The sequence below is a fragment of the Zea mays genome, chromosome 3, assembly GCF_902167145.1.
Source record: "Zea mays cultivar B73 chromosome 3, Zm-B73-REFERENCE-NAM-5.0, whole genome shotgun sequence".
Classification (NCBI taxonomy): domain Eukaryota; kingdom Viridiplantae; phylum Streptophyta; class Magnoliopsida; order Poales; family Poaceae; genus Zea; species Zea mays.
The window spans coordinates 148,331,911-148,353,373 of NC_050098.1; the positions used below are offsets into that span (position 1 = coordinate 148,331,911).

At 47.0% G+C, this 21,463-nt stretch overlaps 1 protein-coding gene across 1 annotated transcript; it reads right to left on the reverse strand.

Annotated features, from left to right (window-relative positions):
• Positions 1-66: 66 nt before the first annotated feature.
• On the reverse strand, positions 67-1,562 carry LOC100194341 (Peroxidase 12). The gene is made up of 2 exons (NM_001139377.1): positions 992-1,562; positions 67-844 (listed from the first exon to the last, which is right to left on the reverse strand). Exons 1-2 carry the CDS (start codon positions 1,451-1,453, stop codon positions 593-595), a joined length of 714 nt encoding a protein of 237 aa, NP_001132849.1. The 5' UTR covers positions 1,454-1,562; the 3' UTR covers positions 67-592.
• Between the last annotated feature and the right edge of the window lie 19,901 nt (positions 1,563-21,463).

A 21,463-nucleotide genomic window follows, 5' to 3' on the forward strand; every position in this document is an offset into this window, starting at 1 on the left:
GTCGATTGATTGAATATCTGGTGTTTTTTAAAAGAAGTTTTTTTTCCTATTTCGCCAGTACTATTTGAAGATTGGTTGCGGTAGATTTATTTATGCATGGCCATTTTTATTTGTCCAAGCTAGATGCATGGGGGCGCTGCATGCCGTCCAGTGCTACTGCTAGCTATCTGTTCTGTTGACAGGACACCGCCGCCCACACAGTAGCCAGCTAGTACGTACAAAGTCTAGAACACGAAGCTCTGCTGTGCAGCCTCGTCGACGACGGACCACGTCATGCCTGCGTTGCGGGCGGAGCAGTTCCTGCGGATCTGCCCCTGCGCGCCCGTGAGCACCTTGATCTGCCCCATCTTCACCACGGAGAAGGCGAACTGGTCGAAGAAGTCTCTCTGGCTGCGCGCGAACTTCTCGACGAGGGGCCTGGTGCCGGGGTTGCTGAAGAGGTCCTGGTCGGAGGTGAAGAGCCCCTCACGGTTCACCAGGTTGACGTAGTACTTGTTGTCGAACGCGTCGGGCGTGCGCACGTCCAGCGGCGTCCGGCGGTCGGTGCCCTTGGCCGGGCAGGTCCGGCGCAGGTGGCCGGCGAAGGTGGCGTTCAGCGTCGGGTCCTGGCGCGGGAACAGGCGGCTCTCGAAGGACGCGCAGTGGCCCAGCCCGATGGTGTGGCCGCCCGACAGCGCCACCAGGTCCGTCGCGTCCAGGTTGATCTTGGACAGCAGTACAGCACGGCGAGAAGCGCCGGCACGGCGGCCGTCGGCGGCGGGAGCCCGCTCAGGACGTCCTCTCGCGTCGCGAAGCTCGCACTGTCGCGCCGACCCAGCGGCACCTTGTAGCTGGGACCTCCGGACTGCAATGCATGCAAATATGCAATTAAGGAGACGACAGACGAGCGAGGCAGGCAGGCAGTGTAAGCAATAGCATGCATGAAGAACGACCAACCAATTTAATTAATCAAGGAGTGTGCAGTGCATGTGCATGCCACGACACGACGTACCACGACGACTGAGTCCCTGGCGGCGAGCGCGAGGACGTCGGAGCAGGACACGACTGCGCCACCGCACTCCTTCTGGAGGCGGTCGTGGATGTCGTTGATGGCCTTGAACGCGGTGGGGCGCAGCGTGAGGTTGGGCGGCGCCTGCTGCTCGCCCGGGCCGGTGGCTGAGCCGTCCAGGAGCACGGACGCGTCGCAGCCCTGGACGAAGCAGTCGTGGAAGTGGAGGCGGAGGAGGCCGGCTGCGAGGCCGGCGTCCCTGCGCACGGCGTCCTGCACGAACCTCCGCACGACGGACTCCGCCCTGGGGCAGCTCCGCTTGTAGAAGTCCAAGGACAGGCTGGGCGCCAGCGGCGGCTGCCTCGCGTTGACGCTGTGGCCGGCGGCCTCCGAAGAGGAGCAGCAGCAGACGACGATGAGGACGACGACCGCGGCTGCAGCAGCGAGCGTAACAGCATGAGCCATCGATCTCTTCGCGCGCGGTCGGCGGTGAGGTAGCTCCGTCCGACGGCGCTAGCTAGATGCTCTCTCCTCTACTTCTCTACTGCTAGTAGCTAGTAGCAGAGCGAGTGTGGAGAGCAAGACTGGCAGAGCTAGCCTAAAGAGAGTAAGAGACCCAGTATAGCTCAAGGCCGGACCCCATTTCATACACGTAAAAATTCACATTTTTGTTCTTTATTTTTCTTGCAACAAACTAAGTTTTAAACGAACAAACAAGATGGCGTATGTGGTACGTGACGGCAGAGTGAAGAAACAATAAAACCGGCCGGGTGGGTCGCTGCCTACCTACATGAGCTAGACCGTGCTCAGCAAAGCGGCCAGCATATATATGACATGAGGGACTGTACGTGAACAGAATGTTTTTTTAGTTAAAGGTGTTATGTATATGTAAATTTAATCAATCTATCGTTTTGCAGAGCTGTTATTGTGGTAATAAAACTGGTATTTACTTGCATCTGTTTTGTTTCTTTGACAATCAAAGTACAAATTCTCTTAGAGCGTGCATGTGCATGGCTCAACAATCAAGATGAGAGACCACCGGTAGAGCCGCCGGCCGCGTACTAGCTAGCTGCCAGCAACCACCGCACCGTATTGGTGTTGTCGAGTTCTCTTGGCCAAACTGCCATCTGTGATCGCTGCCATGCCATGTGGTCCGGCCGGCCCGTGAAGCTTCTTCCATCCCCGATCGATCCGTGTATGCTGTAGCAGCACGTACGTACTATACGCAGCTGCCACGTACACTGTGCTGGTGTTAGGTTCTGCTTCGATCTGGTGGTCGACTGTGCTATATATGTGAGTTGGTCAGTTTTGGGCGGCGGCTACTTTGGCTTGGCGTAGAGTATGAGACTGATGACTATGGGAGAGATCTAGACGATAGATCAAGAGGGAAGAACCATGTGTGCTATGTAGTAGGCTGCTGGCGGACGATCTCATCGCTCATCGTGCGTACGTACGTATTTCAGTCATCAACTCATCATCGTAACTCGTAAGTATGCATGCAGCCTCACATGCCACGTCACCATCACATGCAGGTCCGGCCGTCACGCGGCCGGCGCCGCGTGTAAGCCACACGTCTCAGTTTGGGCGTCTCGTCTCGTGGCGCGCGGTGCAACGTGTCTTGGCCTCCGACTCCTCGCTCACGATATTCTGTCGGGAATCCGGGTTATCTGAAATACTAGCTGATGCCCGTGCGTTGCAACGGGAATATATAATACCAGTATACTACAATAACTTATATACAAAATCTGTGTTATATTTTTATGAGAAAATGTTTCATAATCAATTTGTAATCCTAGCTATACATAAATTTTGTTATTTTAATCTAGTTATTTCACCACTACATTGCAACCATCAGTATCATGCAGACTTCAATATATGCCACGATTTGTATGGTCTCATCATTGGAGAGCACGAGCATGTTCCACACATGCCGGAAAAATTCCCTCGTACATCGTTAGTCATCAGACACGCACCACCATATGCTCTTGCTTAAACAAAAAAGTAAGTGTGTATGTGTTTACGAAGAGAATTAAAGGCAGGCCGGCACAAAAGCTACCCTGACGGTGGCGAGGATGACAAACTGGTCACTGTTTGTCGATCCTCCTCTGTGTCACCTCCGGCGCCAAGATGACGCCATAATCCTCGATATAGTAGTCGTCGAACGCACGCGACATGACGAGTACCGATGACTCTTGGTTGGACTGCCAAACGAAGTGCACCCCGGGCTCATCAGCGAGGTAATACCTCTGGCCGTTGCACCACCGAATGCGCTATTCCACTACATACATCATGTTCGAGGACACTCACACAACGTCAGCAACGTCCATCGTCCCAGCGCACAAGAATTCATGTCCGGCCAGTAGCGACTTACGTGGCAGGTTGGGCTTCAGGTGGACGATGAGCTGAACGGCGTGATGACGTCGTCGTCGGATGCAGTGTCCAGAACAACCCGAGAATCGTCGACGTTGGCGACAACCATGAGGCCCCCTGCTTAATGATGGACAGCGCGGTGCAGCTGCTCTGGACCGCGTCCAAGCGGCGGCTTCGCGGGAGCTTGTCATACACAGCGGCGCATGCGACCACGTAAGACTGCTTTTAGAGGTCGAACTGACAGTCGCCAAGCTTCTTCTCGTCATCGATGAGCGACGACAACGCGAATGCGTCCTGCTCATGGAGTTTGTTCGGGGTTTGAAGTAGGAAACATGGATTCATGCTTGGCGTTGGTTTATAAAAATGACTCACAAGTCTGATCCATGGAAAAAAAATATTACGAAAAAAAAATTCACACATGCAAAAAAGGGAATTTAAGTATAATGCATTATTCAAACAAAAGAAATAGCATGCAAAGCTCTTCTTTAAATAATATTACCTCCATCCAAAAATATAATTCAAGAATATCAGTGATACTTATCTACTACTACGCATTGTGCAATGATAGTAAGTGAGCTTGGAGAGAGATGTAGTAGATGTGTTTCCTGTCATAGATGTAGACATAAACACATATAGGTGGGTTCCCGTGCGTTGCAACGGAAACATTTAATATCATGATAACTTATGAACAAATGTGTGTTATACTGTTATGTGAAAATGTTTCGTAATTAATTTGTGATCCTAGCCATACATAAATTTTGTTATTTCAATCTAACTATTTCATCACTACATTGCAACCAAAAGTACCGTGCAGACTTCTATACATGATAGCTGAATGCCCGTGCGTTGCAACGGGAATATATAATACCAGTATACTACGACCGTTATGAGAAAATGTTTCATAAACAATTTGTGATTCTGGCCATACATAAATTTTGTTATTTATAATCTATCTGTTTCACCACTACATTGCAACCATCAGTATCATGCAGACTTTGATATATATCACGATTTGTATGGTCTCATTATTGGAGAGCATGTTTCACACGTACCACCATACGCTTTTGCTTAAATAAAAAGGTAAGTGTGTGTTTGCAAGACTAATGGTCAAACATCGTATAACCACAAAGTAGAATACTATATTAATATATTAAATAAATTAATCCAATAGACATAGATTAACCCAATTAACATAGGATAAATAAATATTTAATTATAAAAGTATGAAACATGGTATAATCAATGTTGTTACTACGTAGTAAATATTCATACGAGACTAACACAACTGGAACGATTCAATTTGGAATTAAAATGGGGAAGTTACGAATTTCCAAAGTTTCTATGTATTTGATATAGGATTAATTAGGAAATCAATTTTATTGTTGTTTTCATGACAAAACAAAGGTATTATGTGATAAAAATAATATTATAGAATTATAGAAATTGGAATGAACTCATTTAGATTTAATTCCATAAATTAAATGGGTTTCTGCAATTATTTTTAAACTAAAAATCAATTTCTAAACTCCTTTTCCCTATTTTCTTTATTTCCTGGACTGCGTCCCAAATTCCAGAAAAATCAGGGACCAAACTATAAATGTTTTTCTAGACTCAGTGAGCATACAGAGTGGACGGTGGGTTAAACACAAAAGACGTTTTAGTTGAAGTTATACACAATTCAACATGAGTCATGTTGGCTAGATGGTGGAAGGCTAGACATTCTGCTTAATAGATCCAAGGTTCGATCCTAGGAAGCCACACTTTGATTTTTTTTTCTGCGCGCAGAAAACTGGTGTGCGGGATTGGACGGCTGAGATTGTAGAACGGTAGAATGGACGACTGAGATCGCAGAATGATAGAACACAAAAAGGCTAGAGAAAAATAATATTATAGAATTATAGAAATTGGAATGAACTCATTTGGATTTAATATGAAATTTTCATGAATTAAATGGGTTTCTGCAATTATTTTTAAACTAAAAATCAATTTCTAAACTTCTTTTCTCTATTTTCTTTATTTCCTGGACTGCGTCCCAAATTCAAGAAAGATCAGGGGCCAAGCTATAAATGTTTTTTCTAGACTCAGTGAGCATACAGAGTGGACGGTGGGTTAAACACAAAAGACGTTTTAGTTGAAGTTGTACACAATTCAACATAAGTCATGTTGGTTAGTGGGTGGAAGGCTAGACATTCTGCTCAATAGATCCAAGGTTCAATCCCTAGGCAGCCACAGTTTGTTTTTTTTTCTGCGCGCGGAAAACTGGTGTACGGGATTGGACGGCTGAGATTGTAGAATGGTACAATGGACGGCTGAGATCGCAGAATGACAGAACACAAAAAGGCAGGCTACTATTGCTAACTTAATAAATAGTAGAGATATTTTCTTTATTTCCTGGACTGCGTCCCAAATTCCAGAAAGATCAGGGCCAAGCTATAAATGTTTTTCTATACTTAGTGAGCATACAGAGTGGACGGTGGGTTAAACACAAAAGACGTTTTAGTTGAAGTTGTACACAATTCAACATGAGTCATGTTGGCTAGTGGGTGGAAGGCTAGGCATCATGCTTAATAAATCCAAGGTTCGATCCCTAGGTAGCCACAGTTTGAGTTTTTTTCTAACTTAATAAGTAGTAGAGATTCAGGTCGGTTAATTTAGGTAATTAAAAATTCGGATTATTTTAAGAAGTCTTACCCGAAATTGGGTAATTAATAAAGCGCTACTCTCATTGTTATCCTTCTCCTCCACCTTCTATCTATTTTCTTCCTCGTGGTTTTAATTGATTGGTTAATTTTTTACCACCAACCTATAGATCCTTTTTTTATTTATCATTCACATTGCGCGGTAGAGTGATCTAGTAACTTGATGAAATGACCATACAATTTTAATTAACTTGACTTTGGGCTGTAGAGCTTGTTCACCATATTCTTCTGTGTGGCCGGAGACTCGCTCCTACTTGTTGTTAGACTTTTCCCTTAGCTTGTGTTGTGCTCTTGCCCTATAACGTTCAATAAGGCATGTTGGTCCGACACAATCTAGCGATACGGAGCTATAATCGTTGCCCACGTTGAGACGGGATTGTTTGCTCTCATTGTTGGAGTCGTTGTTGCCATGCCACACACACCACTTAGAATGATGGCAAAGAGCACGGCACATGTGCTACCAGGTTCAAGTTTATTTCACCAGGCTTATTGTAAAAGATCTTCTTTGCCGCTTCTAGGAGTATAGTCCGCTTGATCGGACAACAAACAATCGGTGGTAGGTACGGTGTTGTTGAGGATGTTGTTGAGGAGGAAAGGCCAAACCAGACCTCGATCATCTCCATAAAAACCATATGTCTAACCATACACTAATCTTGTCTATGAAAGCAGGAGTAATACACCAGAACAAAGACTCTACCACACGCGGAAGGCGGCGAGCGATTGACAAAGTCCCCAGCACCAGGGGCTTCATGAGGACCGTGTGGAGTCTGATGGCTCCCCTCGTCGAGACTTGAAGGTCGAGCCTTGACACCTTCAAAGGCGTAGGCCCCCAATAGCTACTATCAACCACATCTGGAGCAAAGCTATGTTCTCGGTAGCGAGGACCCCAACGAAGGGTCCCATCTCCCCTTGTCATCACTCCGAGAGGTGGCTGCAAAGGCCTCTAGGTTCCCATCCCATCTCCCCTCCTTGTCATCGCTCCGAGAGGTGGCTGCAAAGGTCTCTAGATGCTACAACTAAACTAAATTTAAGAATAAATCTAGATGCATCTCATCCGTATGCCACGATCAAGTTGTTAGAATCTCTGGTGCTTAGGATCAAGGGAGTACCTATGATCTAGAATCACAGGGGCTACAGATTGCAACCTAGTAAAATCTTTCGTTCTGAAGCAGGGGAGCATGTTGTAGTCAATGAGTGCGGTGATACTTAATAGATCATTGTCACACATTGGTCTCTATGTGTAAACTTGTTAAAGGACGGAATTAATAAAAGTTTGAGTGTGAGATATGTAGAGAACAAAGGGGAGATTGTTAGGATGTGTCCTCTACACTAGCCGGTTAACAGTAACCGGGGTAGGGTTAATCCTAACCGTTTAACCGCGCCCCTTCTGTGATCTCATAAAACGATGCGGATTAGGAGATCTAGGGTTCTTAGGTGGGCTCTGATACCATTGTTAGAATCTCTGGTGCTTAGGATCGTTTCCTAAGTCCCTAGAATACCAATCCGTGTCTAAAATACCTCGATGATGAGTAGATCTATTCTACTGAGGGGTACATGTATACATACCGTCGTTGTTGTTCCTAGCCATCATTGCGGCGGCGTCTTGCAGCGAAGACCCGCCTCCTCCTTCTTGTCGATCTCCCTGCTAGTGTCGAGGAGATTGGTTCCCGTTGTTGATCGGCGGTGGATCAGCTCCTCCAATGTTGCCTGCAGGGGGAATCTCAGATCCCGATGGGATAACGGGGATCTGAGACATAGTCACAGCGATTCCAGTCATTCCGAGCGCCTAGGGGATCGGTTCCTCTCAAAGTGTGTCAGCGTCCAACCCCCGGCCTAGCCCACACTCGACAGCTTCGGGCGTTCATGCGCTCGTGGGCCGGCCCAGCCAAGAGAGCCCACCACTCACATCCCAAAAGCCAGGCTGATGGGAGGAGGGGGACTCTCCCTTTTAAGCTGCCCACGGCCCCCTTGGCTAGCCGATGTGGGACTAAAGCCGGGGCACTGACTACCGGCCCCTGACATCCCACCCCCCTTGGGAAGCCCCCCAAGGCAGGCATGGGCCAAACCGGGCTCCGATACCAGATGTCAGCGTCCAACCCCCGGCCCAGCCCACACTCGACAGCTTCGGGCGTTCATGCGCTCGTGGGCCGGCCCAGCCAAGGGGGCCGTGTTGCACTTATAAGGGCGGGCCTCCCTCCTCTCTTAGCCTAGGTTTTGAGAGCGAGGTGCCCGTCTGAATAGGCTATGCACGAGCGCATGAACGTCCGACGCTGGCGATGGTGGGCTTTGGGCGGACTGGCCCAGTGGGTGCGTTACAATTGGTATCGGAGCCCACATTACCGCTGCTGCCTAGAGAGCTTTGGGCCTCTTAGGAGGGTGGGATGTGAGAGACCGGTATGCACGTCCTGGGTTAGTACCACCTCGCCTAGCCAAGGGGGCCGTGTTGCACTTATAAGGGCGGGCCTCCCTCCTCTCTTAGCCTAGGTTTTGAGAGCGAGGTGCCCGTCTGAATAGGCTATGCACGAGCGCATGAACGTCCGACGCTGGCGATGGTGGGCTTTGGGCGGACTGGCCCAGTGGGTGCATTACAAAGTGTCGATTAGGATTTGTGGTCGAGCGATTAGCGTTAGCTAAACCCGTCGGCCCCCTTAATCTATTTATATGGCGTCGTGTGACCGGGGGCTGCAACCAACGGTTAGGATAGCCCCCCCGATTAGGGGCGCGGTTAGACGGTTAGGATTAACCCTACCCCGGTTACTGTTAACCGGCTAGTGTAGAGGACACATCCTAACACAAGTTACACACTTACGATGACTCAATATATAAAAACGAGAGTCACAAACTTTATTATCTAAATAAAATATCTTTATTATAAAAATAACTAATTAAAGAAACTAAACGATGACGATGACGATCTCGATAATAAGCCATAAGCAGGTTGACTGGAGCGAAGATAGCCTAAAGCTCATGATCAAACTCTTCGTAGTAGTAGTCTTCATCTGGCTAGCAGCGAATTCAACAAGAGTGACTGCACTTATGGTTGATACTCAGTAAGTGTATAGTAAAAAGTGTAGTGTAAGGCTTACTAAGAATACGGTTGAGGTTGAGCATTAGCTTTTAATTATGTTGGTCAAAATTTTATTAGCAATTACTAAGTATAAGTATGTATCATCCCAATTAAAATAAATGATCATAAATGCAATACCAATAATAAAATATATGACCAGTTTATTTTAATTCTATAATTTAATCATGTGATGAACTGAACCACTCTTGACCCTGAACACGACTGATATATCAGTTTTACACTCTGTAGAGGTTGTACATCATTACCCACAAGTTGTGTTACCAATTTACCTAGGGATCACGACTCATAAAAATATTCTAAGGAGGCGAGGCAAGGTTCACTATAAGGCCTTTACAAAGTTCCACTAATATGAGAGAGCCTGCTAAGGTTTCAGGCCGAAGTGGTATAGCTATCCTCGTCTAAAAAGCTGCCATAGAGCATATATGTAACACTCTAAATTTGGGGTATAAAATTTCTTGTCTAGTATTCACTAAATTCAGGTGTTACCTCCCTTTTCCTCTCTCCATTTCCCTTTCTTCTTTTTCTTATAGTAGAGGAGTGGTTATTTTCTTTGGAAATGTAACAATACTCTAGTAGATAAAACTCCAAAGGAGTATGAATTGTTGCATCATGCTAAATCCAAACTTATTTTTGCTTGATGCATATGCTTGAAAAGTTGAAATTTGAATTTGTGGCATGGTTGAATGTGAATTCAAAAGAGAAAATAAAAAGAAAAGGAGAACAAAAATCAGAAGAAAAGAAAAAGAGAAAGAAGCTCATAGCCTCCCTTCCCTCAGCATTTCGGCCCAGTCGGCCCAACTCCCCGCTCGCGCGCCCACTCCCTCCTCTCTCTCTCTCTCTCTCTCTCTCTACGCGGTGGGACCGCCCAACTCACTCGTGCGCCTGCTTCCTTCTTTCCCTCTATGTTGTGGGCTCGCCCCATCAGCGCGTGTTGCTCGTTCACCCGTGCTTGCCCGCTGACGCCCTAGCCCCGCTAATCAGTGTCGTCCCCTTCAACAGTCCGTGCACACGCCGAGGTCTCCGCGCCCACGTCACGCGCCGAGCCCGCCACCGCCCCACCCTCGGCCACTCCTAGCTCCCAGAGCCCCACTCACTCTCCCCTCCCTCATTCGCGCATCCACAGAGCTCAACCCCATCCCGTGCGCATGCCACGGAAAATCTGTCGCCGTTCGCCAAGGACTCGAGCCCGTTTCGTCGTCGTGCCAGTTGCCTCGGTAAGCTTTTCCTTGACGTCCGCAGCTCAGGACATGCCCCAATTTGCTCCCTCCCCCTCTGGTTTTCCCTTCCCGCGCTCACTCGCCCTCACCCGCGCAACCGCAGGGCCGCCATTAACCGTGAGCATGGCTGATATACCAGTTTCTAACACTCTGTAGAGGTCACACACTTTACCCATGAGCCGTGATTCCCTTTTCTGCCCGAGGAGCGCTACTCCCCATTGATCACTTCATACGTGGTCTGGCAGGGTATCACTACGTAGGCTTTACAAAGATTCTCCTGATATGTAGCTGTCTGTTAGGTTTCGCCAGTCGTACAAACACAATACTACTCCCTAAGGTGGGTGATTAACAAAACCAAATCAAATGAACCTCAGCACCCACCCTTAGCAGAGCAAGCACTATGCCCCAGCCCCATTGACGGCACAACAGCGAAGCAAACTACACCCCAAGTTCCTCCGATTAATCAGCTAAGGGTGTCCCATTCTACCCTCATGGTTGTACTGTTGTCCCGGTTGGTCTCTCAACGAACAGGTCCTTACGCAGAGGCACTCGGAAAACCGCCCGAACCCCCTAAAATGCCACAAATTCATAATCATAATCATAATGAATCACCGTATCATAAATAATTGTTATCATGTTCGTTGATTAGGGTAAAGCACTAGCATGTAGTTGATTATAATAACACAACCCCAAAAAGGTAATCAAGGACAGGATAAATAGAAAGTTAGTCAATCTTTAGGTTAATCATAGTGTTGGGGACTTGTTCTCAAATGCTAAGAGTTAAGAACAAGGCAACATAAAAAGTGTTAAGTGTTAAAGTCCTTCGTCCTTCGAAGCATTATGTCCCTTCGGGAAATAATGAGTTTCGGACGAAAGCCATAAGAGACATACCTTCGTAAACATAACAAGTAATGACGAAGGATTCATATAAAGCATGAAATATAATATAAGCATCATCATAGAATCATTTCTATTTTATTAACATGGAAAAATAGAAATGATTTCAAACTACAAATGTACCTTCGGTCCTGAGAGAAGATAAAAAGTACAAGCGTGACGCAAAAGCAAATGCCAAGTTCGTGTGAACAGTACGGGGGTACTGTTCATCTATTTATAGACACAGGACGCAGCCTGTGACGAATTACAATTATGCCCTTTACAAAAGTTTACAACATTATCTTAGACCTCTATGGATAAAAAGGTCATTCTATCTTTATGTCGGTTTGCAACGCCGAAGCTCTATAAAAAGGAACCTTCGGCCATTTCCTGGGGACGATTTCAGCCGAAGCTGCTTCTTCACGCAAGACCTTCGGCGCAACGAAGCATGGGCCCAACAGTAGCCCCTTTCGCGGCGCTAGATCGTTTTTCGTAACGAGCTTGAACCGTGAAAAAATCCTCTCAAGCTTCGGGAAGCCGAAGGTCCAAAAAACACCTTCCCTGAGCTCGTTGCCGAGAAACGATCCATTTCCCGAGATCGTGTCGGTCCCACCTTGCAGAGTCACTGTTTGGTCTTTGCGGTCCACTGCGCAGCGAGTACAAGTTACTGCCCGCCTGGTGTAAAAACCCTGCCGCTTCGCCTTCTTACCTGCAGCACTATATAAACAGACGAGTAGGTGTGAAGTTACCACAGCATTTACTGCTATTTGCACTGTTTTGCTGCCAAAATTTTTAACCATCACCGAAGCTTGTTTGTCAGGTTTGAACGAAGCTCCATCTTGAAGCCTGCTTCGGAGAAAAAAGTATTAAAGTTTCACAAGTTCATAATTAAATGGCCAGAGTTCGCTCTACAGCTAGGGTTGAGCGTGAGGGGGACGAAACTGAAGCTTCGGAGACTGTGCCCATCTCCGAAGCGATGCAGCGCTCCGGACTGGTGACTACGGAAGAAATGGCTGCTGCCGGAGCAAACCCGACAGCTGCCGAAGGAGAAGGGAACATTGAAGAAACCGACTCCGAAGATGACTACCGTATTGCCATGCCTAGCAAACCCAGCCACCTAGACTTCGGAAAATCGACTGTTTCAAAGGTTGATCTCGCCAAGATGGTGAAAGCAGGTTTTTTCAGTGAAGATCAGAAGAAGCTACTTCGCTTCGGGGGAGAAGAGACCACCCCGAAGCCAGAGAAGGACGAGGTTGTCATCTTCAAAAGCTTTTTAAAGGCTGGGCTAAGATTCCCTGTTCACGAGATTGTTGCGGAGATATTGAAGAGGTTTGGCATCTACCTTCATCAGTTAACTCCTAACGCTATCGTTAGGCTTAGCGTTTATATTTGGGCCCTCCGAAGCCAAGCAGTGGAGCCTTTTGCTGACAGTTTCTGTCGAGTTCATGAATTGCATTATCAAACAAAGGCCAGAAAAGATGGGCTTCATGAAAACTTCGGTTGCTACAATTTTGCCTACCGGAAAACCGCAAAGTTTCCTGTAATTAGCTACCGAAGCAAATGGCCGGCAGGCTGGAAATCAGAATGGTTCTATGTCAAGGTTGATGAGGACAAGGAGAAGCTTGTGCAAAGTCCACTCGAGCTAACTTTCGGAGAAACCCGACCCCACTGCAACATGACACCAGAGGGTCAAACTCAACGGGCAATGGATGAATTCAGAATCATTGCAGAGCATATTGGTACCAGGGATCTGGTTCAAGAATTCTTAGCATTCAAAGTTTTCCCTACTCTGAAAAAATGGGAAATGCCAAAGTTAAAGGGGGAGAAGAAGGAAGGGGATCTTGTCCGGCTTCCTTACCACTTCAAATTCAAGAAATATTTTAAGAAGCCCTGCCAAGAGTGGCTGGACACAGTTGAGGTGATGTGTAATGAAATTCTTGGAAATTATTCGAAAAAAGAAGATCAACTGATGACAGCAGCCTTCGGTACCCGTCCGAAGCGAAGGCTGAACCGAGTGCTTGATGCACTGGGCTTCGAATATCCTGACTATGCGCAGCTGAACAAGGATGCTGAGGGCCAGAGAAGAAAAAGAGAGGCCGAAGCTTTAAACAAGGATGAAGAACAACCACCAAAAAAGAAGAAAATTGTCAAGAGAAAAATATCAACTCCAAAGCGAAAACTATCCGAAGGAGAGGGGACCCCCACACCACCTTCTACCAGCGACGTGGAGGAAATTCTAAAGGTAATGACTGAACCCATGCCCACGAAGCTAAGTCCATTAGGGCCTCGACTGACGAAGCTTTTTCAAAAGGTGGCGGAGCCGGAAAAAACGAAGATAACCAAAGCAAAAAGGCAAAGAATTATTGCCGTAACAGAAGTTATTGACAAGACGCCACCGAGAGCATCAATTCAGAAAACAGCAGCTGCTGAAGACACAACAAACGTCGAAGTCGCACCTTCGGAGGTCGCGGCTACCGAAGCCGCTACAGCCGAAGATGTGAACTTAGAGACTACCATTGAGAATATCGACAAAATTTTAGAAGACATGGCTGCAGAAGAAGCTGCCGCTGCTGCTAAAAAAGTCATGGCCGCAGTGCCTGAGAAGGGGAAAGAAATAGCCGAAGTCGCTTCGGACGACGAAGCCTACACATTTCAAAATTTAATTGGGCAAAAACTTTCGGAGGACGAAATAGAAGAGCTAAAAGACTATGCCAAATCTTGCGGATACAGGCCAGTAGCTCTTCTATTCGGAGGTGTGGACGATGAAAAATTAGGCTGCATTCGAGACCAAACCGGAGCTAAGGTCATCGGTACTCTGTCAAAGAGTATCGGTTTTCCGAAGCTAGAGATAGATATCAGCCGCTACCGACGACAGCATATCGTCGGCAGCTTATTTTATTCCAATTTCAAGGTAAACAATCTTTTCTCTGTTCCTTATTGCTTTGGATAATGAAAATGTTACTAACGAAAACTGTTTTTGTGCAGAGCATGCTACTGAGCAAAGCTCTGAAGATGCAGCAGGATTTAGAGGACGAAAAATACGAAGCTATAATTGGAAATTTGGAGAGCAAAATAAAAGAACAATCAGTCATCATTGAAAAGAAAGACTTCGAACTTCAATCAACCGAAGGCTTGCTGGCAGAGACCGAAGCTAAAATATCAGAATTGAATTCGAAGCTTATCGGTCAATCAAAACAGTTTGAACAAGAAAAGCTAGAGCTTAATTCTAAACTTGAAGCCGAAGTCCAAGCCAACTCAAATTTGAATAAATCATTAACAAGCCTTCAGGATAAATGTTTGAATTTTAGCAACAGTTGTATCCAACAACTAAAGAAGATCTTTTACTCAGTTGGAGCCAGCAGCGGGAAATTTACCCCTTCGGATGAAGATTTACCAAAAGCCTTCGATCATATCGAAGCTGAAATTGAAGAACTTGACGAAGTTATAGCTGGGCACGGTGACTTCTGTGCCTGGGTAGCTTCTCGGGGTACTGCTGCAGCATTCCTGAAGGCTGGCTGCGAGCATGGAAAGATCGTCAACAGGCCCAACTTCACCCTGTCTCCATCAATCCTGGACGATATACCTGACCTCGCCCGAAGTATCTCAAATAGATTTATAAAAATGATATGGACAAAAGGCGGGCGGGAGAAGGCTGGAGACGAAGCTCGAAGTCATCTTGAACCAGTAAGAAATCCTACTTTGTACTTACCTTCTCCTTCATACTTGATTTTTACTCTGGATACCTGGATTCATGTAGGATGACGAAGCTGAAGGTGATTAAAGAATATGCCGCCGAAGCGGGAGCCTGAAGAAGATTAGTAGTAGTAGGCTAGAAAATTTGTAACAACTTGTTGTAAATACAATTAAACCGTTCTCAAGGAACTTTGTACATACCTTGTAATATATCCTTACCCTTTTATTAAGACGCTTTGATGTGGACGAAATCAATATTTTGAGCCGAAGGCGAAAAACACCTTCCCTTCTTTTCGTACACAACGAAGCATTAAAGACTGCTTCTTCTTTCTGCGGAAGCTTTGCTTTTTTGTACAAAACATAAAAGACTACTTCTTCTTTCTGCCGAAGCTTTTCTTTTTTTGTACACTCCAAAACATAAAAGAATACTTCTCCTTTTTGCCGAAGCAACCACTTAGTAACACAGATGCCATGAATGAATGCTTATGAATGCAAATGCTATGATGTAATGTGATGTGCGAATGAATGTCCAAAACATATAACCGAAGCCACACTCAACCATTATTTCCTTGGAATCAACCACACATCAGCTCTGCATTCCCTTAGGAACGACTTTGGAGCTTCCTCGTCTTTTACTTAGACGGTATAAACTCTGCATTCCCTTAGGAACGTCTTTGGAGTTTCTTCGCCTTTTACTTAGGCGGTATAAGCTCTGCATTCCCTTAGGAACGTCTTTGGAGCTTCTTCGTCTTTTACTTAGACGGTATAAACTCTGCATTCCCTTAGGAACGTCTTTGGAGTTTCTTCGCCTTTTACTTAGGCGGTATAAGCTCTGCATTCCCTTAGGAACGTCTTTGGAGCTTCTTCGTCTTTTACTTAGACGGTACCAGCGTTGACTTTTCGCTGAGAGCTCTGCATCCCCTTAGGGACGTCTTTGGAGCTTCTTCTCTTTTTTCTTTTTCAGTTCCTGCACTCGATGGTGCGTTCTCAGCTGTTACATTTACATTTTTTGGGGGATTTTGCTCTTATAAGACTAAAAAAGGAAATTACACATGATGGCCCCATTAAAAACCTTTCTCCCCCTTCGGAAAGGAAAAGGGTGCCATGAAAAAGAAAAGAAAAAACATAAAAAATTACATCATGTTATACATAGTATCGCCGAAGCTCATCCGCATTCCAAGACCTTGGAATTTCGTTGCCATCCATGTCCTTTAATCTGTACGATCCAGGCCTTGACGAAGATACTACTAAGAATGGTCCTTCCCATTTCAACTGTAGCTTACCCACTGTATCTGGGTTAGCCACTCTCCGAAGCACCAAGTGTCCCGGCTCAATATTTTTTAACCGGACTTTTCTATCTCGCCATTTAACTGTTTCAGCCTGATATTTATTGATATTCTCCACGGCCTGAAGCCTGATCCCTTCTAAAGCATCCTTTTCCACAAGGCAAGCATCTTCGGGACCTGATTCTGCCGAAGCTACTACTCTTATTGATCCAGCTTTGGCTTCTTCCGGGGTTATTGCTTCGTCTCCGAATAATAACTTGAATGGGGTAAAGCCTGTAGATCTTGATGCTGTTGTATTGTGGCTCCACACCACTTTGGTTAACTGGTCTGGCCACTTTAAGCTTCAGGGACTTAAGCCTGTGAAGAAAATGAGTTTTCCTCGTGGGAAACAACGAAATTATTACATGAAAACTAACAATGTTCTTTGTTTCACAGAAAATAAAACTGAATAGAAAAGACTGCTATCAAAGGTAGGATATGTGTCAATAAATGTGCTTCGACTCTGGCACAGTGCTGTTGACTGTGCGAGCTTCGGATTGTTCTCTGAAGTCCCTTTGGTGTGGGGCATATTGACTCCCTTCTGGCTGTTGACCCTGTTGCAGTGGAGGTGGAGGCGGAGGCTGCTGCTAGGAAGCTTGAGGTTGACTTGCCGAAGCTACAGAAGCTGCAGGGTGGTTGTCTATGTATTGTGGGATGTAAGGTGGATGATACGAAGCAGTATGCATGACCTGCTTCGGCTGAGCTTGTTGAGATGCAGCTTCGGCTATTTCCTTTTGCTTCTGGATTGTAATATGGCACGTCCTGGTGGTATGGCCCTTGCTTTCTCCACAGAACAAGCAAAACAGTTTCCTTGGTTGATCTCCGAATCTTCCGCCGAAGCCCCTGGCGCCTCTGCCTCTTGGAGCTGGTGGCCGGAAGAAAGTTTGTTGTTGCCCCGAAGCCTGTGAGGAGCACTGCGGTCTGTTCTGCTGACTCCCCTTATCATCATTCTGAGTAGAGTTGTGGATGGACCTGACATGCCTCGGATAGGATCTTCCTCCGAAGCCCCTGGTCATTTCAGAAAATCTGAAGGCCTCCTCCCTTCTTTGGCGAAAGTCATTGTCAGCACGAATGTACTCGTCCATCTTTTGGAGCAGCTTCTCCAGGGTCTAAGGAGGCTTCCTAGCAAAGTATTGAGCAGCAGGTCCAGGACGAAGCCCCTTGATCATGGCTTCGATGACAATTTCATTGGGCACCGTTGGTGCCTGCGCCCTCAAACGCAAGAACCTTCTGACATACGCCTGAAGGTATTCTTCATGATCCTGAGTGCACTGGAACAAGGCTTGAGCAGTGACCGGCTTCGTCTGAAATCCTTGAAAGCTGGTCAATAACATATCCTTCAGCTTCTGCCATGAAGTGATCGTTCCTGGCCGAAGGGAGGAATACCAGGTCTGAGCAACACTCCTGACGGCCATAACGAAAGACTTTGCCATTACTGCAGCATTGCCACCATACGAAGACACTGTTGCTTCGTAACTCATCAAGAACTGCTTCGGGTCCGAATGGCCATCGAACATGGGAAGCTGGGGTGGCTTATAGGACGGAGGCCAAGGTGTAGCCTGCAGATCAGCGGACAGAGGAGAAGCATCGTCGAAAACAAAATTTCCATGATGGAAATTGTCATACCAGTCATCTTCATTGAAGAAGCCCTCCTGATGAAGGTCTTTTTGTTGAGGCCTTCGGTTCTGCTCATCGTGGGTAAGATGACGGACTTCTTCAGAAGCTTCGTCTATCTGCCTCTGTAGCTCAGCTAGCCTGGCCATCTTCTCCTTCTTCCTCTGCACCTGTTGATGTAGCATCTCCATGTCCCTGATCTCTTGGTCTAGTTCATCCTCCTGAATCGTCGGGCTGACAGCCTTCCTCTTCTGGTTTCGGGCCTCCCGAAGAGAGACGGTCTCCTGGTTGGGGTCCAGCGGTTGCAGTGCTGCAGCCCCAGTCGCTGAAGCTTTCTTCGGCGCCATAGCGAGGGTCTATAGCTTCCGAAGGTGTTCAAAAAACTCGAAGTGGAAGTGAGTTCACCGGAGGTGGGCGCCAATGTTGGGGACTTGTTCTCAAATGCTAAGAGTTAAGAACAAGGCAACATAAAAAGTGTTAAGTGTTAAAGTCCTTCGTCCTTCGAAGCATTATGTCCCTTCGGGAAATAATGAGTTTCGGACGAAAGCCATAAGAGACATACCTTCGTAAACATAACAAGTAATGACGAAGGATTCATATAAAGCATGAAATATAATATAAGCATCATCATAGAATCATTTCTATTTTATTAACATGGAAAAATAGAAATGATTTCAAACTACAAATGTACCTTCGGTCCTGAGAGAAGATAAAAAGTACAAGCGTGACGCAAAAGCAAATGCCAAGTTCGTGTGAACAGTACGGGGGTACTGTTCATCTATTTATAGACACAGGACGCAGCCTGTGACGAATTATAATTATGCCCTTTACAAAAGTTTACAACATTATCTTAGACCTCTATGGATAAAAAGGTCATTCTATCTTTATGTCGGTTTGCAACGCCGAAGCTCTATAAAAAGGAACCTTCGGCCATTTCCTGGGGACGATTTCAGCCGAAGCTGCTTCTTCACGCAAGACCTTCGGCGCAACGAAGCATGGGCCCAACACATAGTATGCATGACAGTGAATTATAAAGTAGATACGAAAAAACATTATAAATATGTGCAACACAAAATAGCACTCGCTGCTACTGTCACACGAGGAAAAGAAACGCCGATCGAAGTTACGGTTGAGAAGATATTGCGTCTACGTTATACGAATATGAAATAGAACATCTAATTCGACATACTCGCATTATTCAGCATTTATTAAACACAACTGGAGCTATCACGTAGTTTTAATTAATCTATTATGCTAGAAGATTTCAGTTAGATAAGTAATTTAAATAAAATTAATGACTAAACGAGACAAACTAACGGCGTGAGACAAAAAACGCAACGCGCGAAATAGCACGACCGTACGCGCATAGCACACGCACGGCGCGTGTGCCAACGCGACACGCGGAAAACTAATAAATAGATAGCATGATTAAACTAAACAATTATTAATAAAGATTATTTAAATTGAAACGTTATTCTAGTAACCATCGGTCAAACAAACATTTAAATAAATTAAATAAAATGTGCAACAACACAGAATAATACTTCTAACATGTAGACAATTTTAATACAAATCTAACGCAACTTGAATGGAGTGAATCAGATTTAAAACGCAAAAGGTGTCGCGATTTTAAATTAAAATAAATTTATGCGCAGTTTTAAATTCGTCCAGGGTTTATTCGCAAAACGACTGTCGGTACCCTGAATCAGGGGTACCCCTTACTACGGTATGAAGGCACGATGCTCATGCGACTATCTCTAGCCGCGCGGTAAACAGCACCCGACCCCACCGCGTGGACGGCTCCAGGGGCGCCACGTGGCCAGAAGAGATGATATATCCCAGGATGCAATCAGTTGGACCGGACTTCCACGAGGAAGCATCGGACCCCTGTACGCACAGCCCGGACACCCGAATACGGTCCGAGACCCCCAAGTAAGCATGCTGGGTCCCTAGGATGGGGTCCGAATCCCTTTGAGTAAGGACCGAGCCACCCATAACAAGGTCCCGGAATAGGGGGTACCCTGGCCTAAGCAAGGGTCCGGTACTGACACGTGTCTAGGCTTTATCCTGTGCGCTTGCGCTCCCCGCTCAGGCGGAGACCCGATGCTGCCACGTGGCTTGTTGCCCGTGACGTAAGCCAGCGAGCGGAGCCTGACGTAAGGCCTCTGGCCGCGCGGTCTCTGCATTTATTGCGGAGAGGACGCGCCGCTTGTCCACCTTACTGACAGGCGATGTGCCGCCTCAGCATTTATTGTGACCTGTCCACTCAGCGGGCAGGCGGCGTCCAGGCCATCCTGCAGGCGCCGTGCCAGTCCAGTCCATTGCCAAACAGTACGCCCGTGCTGCAGATTGCAATGTGTCCATCATCACTTATGTGTTGCCAGGGAAGCTTCCCCTGCACGCCAATACCACACAGATCGTGGATGTCAGGGTGCAAGAAGATTGCTCCATCAACTCCAAGTATTACATCCATTATATTCCTAAGCCCACATGTCGGGGCTTAGCGCCCTTGTACGCGCCCCCCTTGAGCTATAAAAGGGGAGGCATGCAACGTTGCAAAGGGGGAGACACACATACAGACTCAAGCACACTTAGACCTAGCTCAGGCTCTCAAGTTCATACAAGCTCAATACATTACACAGTGGAGTAGGGTGTTACGCTCCGGCGGCCCGAACCACTCTAAACTCTTGTGTGTTCTTGCGTTCTTCCCATTTTCCAACTAACAAGCAAAACGCTTAGGCCCCTCCTCATCTTAGGATTAGGGCGGGTGCATTCTGCCACCCGGCCGGAGATTTCCTCTCCGACATTTGGTGCGCCAGGTAGGGGGCTAGGCTTTAGATTTTTGCTTGTTTGCTCGCTCAGCATGATGGTGCAAATCGTTGAGCACCGCGCCGAGACTTCGGTGGATTTCGTGGTGGAAGAAGAAGTTGTTTCTTCCATGCCACAGGTTCCCAACCGCCCTGTGTCGGGCACTGTTGTTGTGCACGCTGCACGGCAGCATACAACTGCGCAGACATCCCGGACTCCGTCAAGGATGGCGCCGGGAGCATTGTCTGCAGCCAGGGAGTTGCTACGTCACCCTCCAAGCTCTAGAGCCTCGTCAGGGGCCATGAAGCAGTGGCGCGACGACGTCGACCGGCTACTCGGCATGGCACATTCCACCTCGACCAAGTCCAAGCCTCGGTCATCCTGGCGCCAACGTGAGGCGATGGCCTCTGTGCGCTCACCCTCAGTAAGGGGCGCGCAGACCGACGACCTCCGGGCAGAGCTCAACCGCAGGCGTGCGAGCGCCGACAAAATATCGAGGGTTGCAACCTCGATCAAGACTTCGTTGCGGTAGCACCGCAGGCCCCAATGGGCACCCGGTCCCAAGCGGGTGTCCCCTTGGCCGGCGTGGGCTGCGCCGCCCTCGCGGATCATCTCTGTGCGGCGTCATGGCCATCCAAGTTCTGGCCGCACCTACCGGAGAAGTACGACGGTATGTCAAACCCGTCGGAGTTCCTGTAGGTGTACGTCACCGCTATCACAGCAGCAAGTGGAAACACCATTGTGATGGCGACATATTTTCATGTCGCCTTGTCTGGGCCTGCCCG

Coding starts and splice junctions, on each gene's coding strand:
- LOC100194341 (NM_001139377.1), bottom strand. CDS start 1,453: ATGGCTCATGCTGTTACGCTCGCTGCTGCAGCCGCGGTCGTCGTCCTC. Junction 845..991: donor CCAGGGACTCAGTCGTCGTG/GTACGTCGTGTC, acceptor CATGCATTGCAG/TCCGGAGGTCCCAGCTACAA.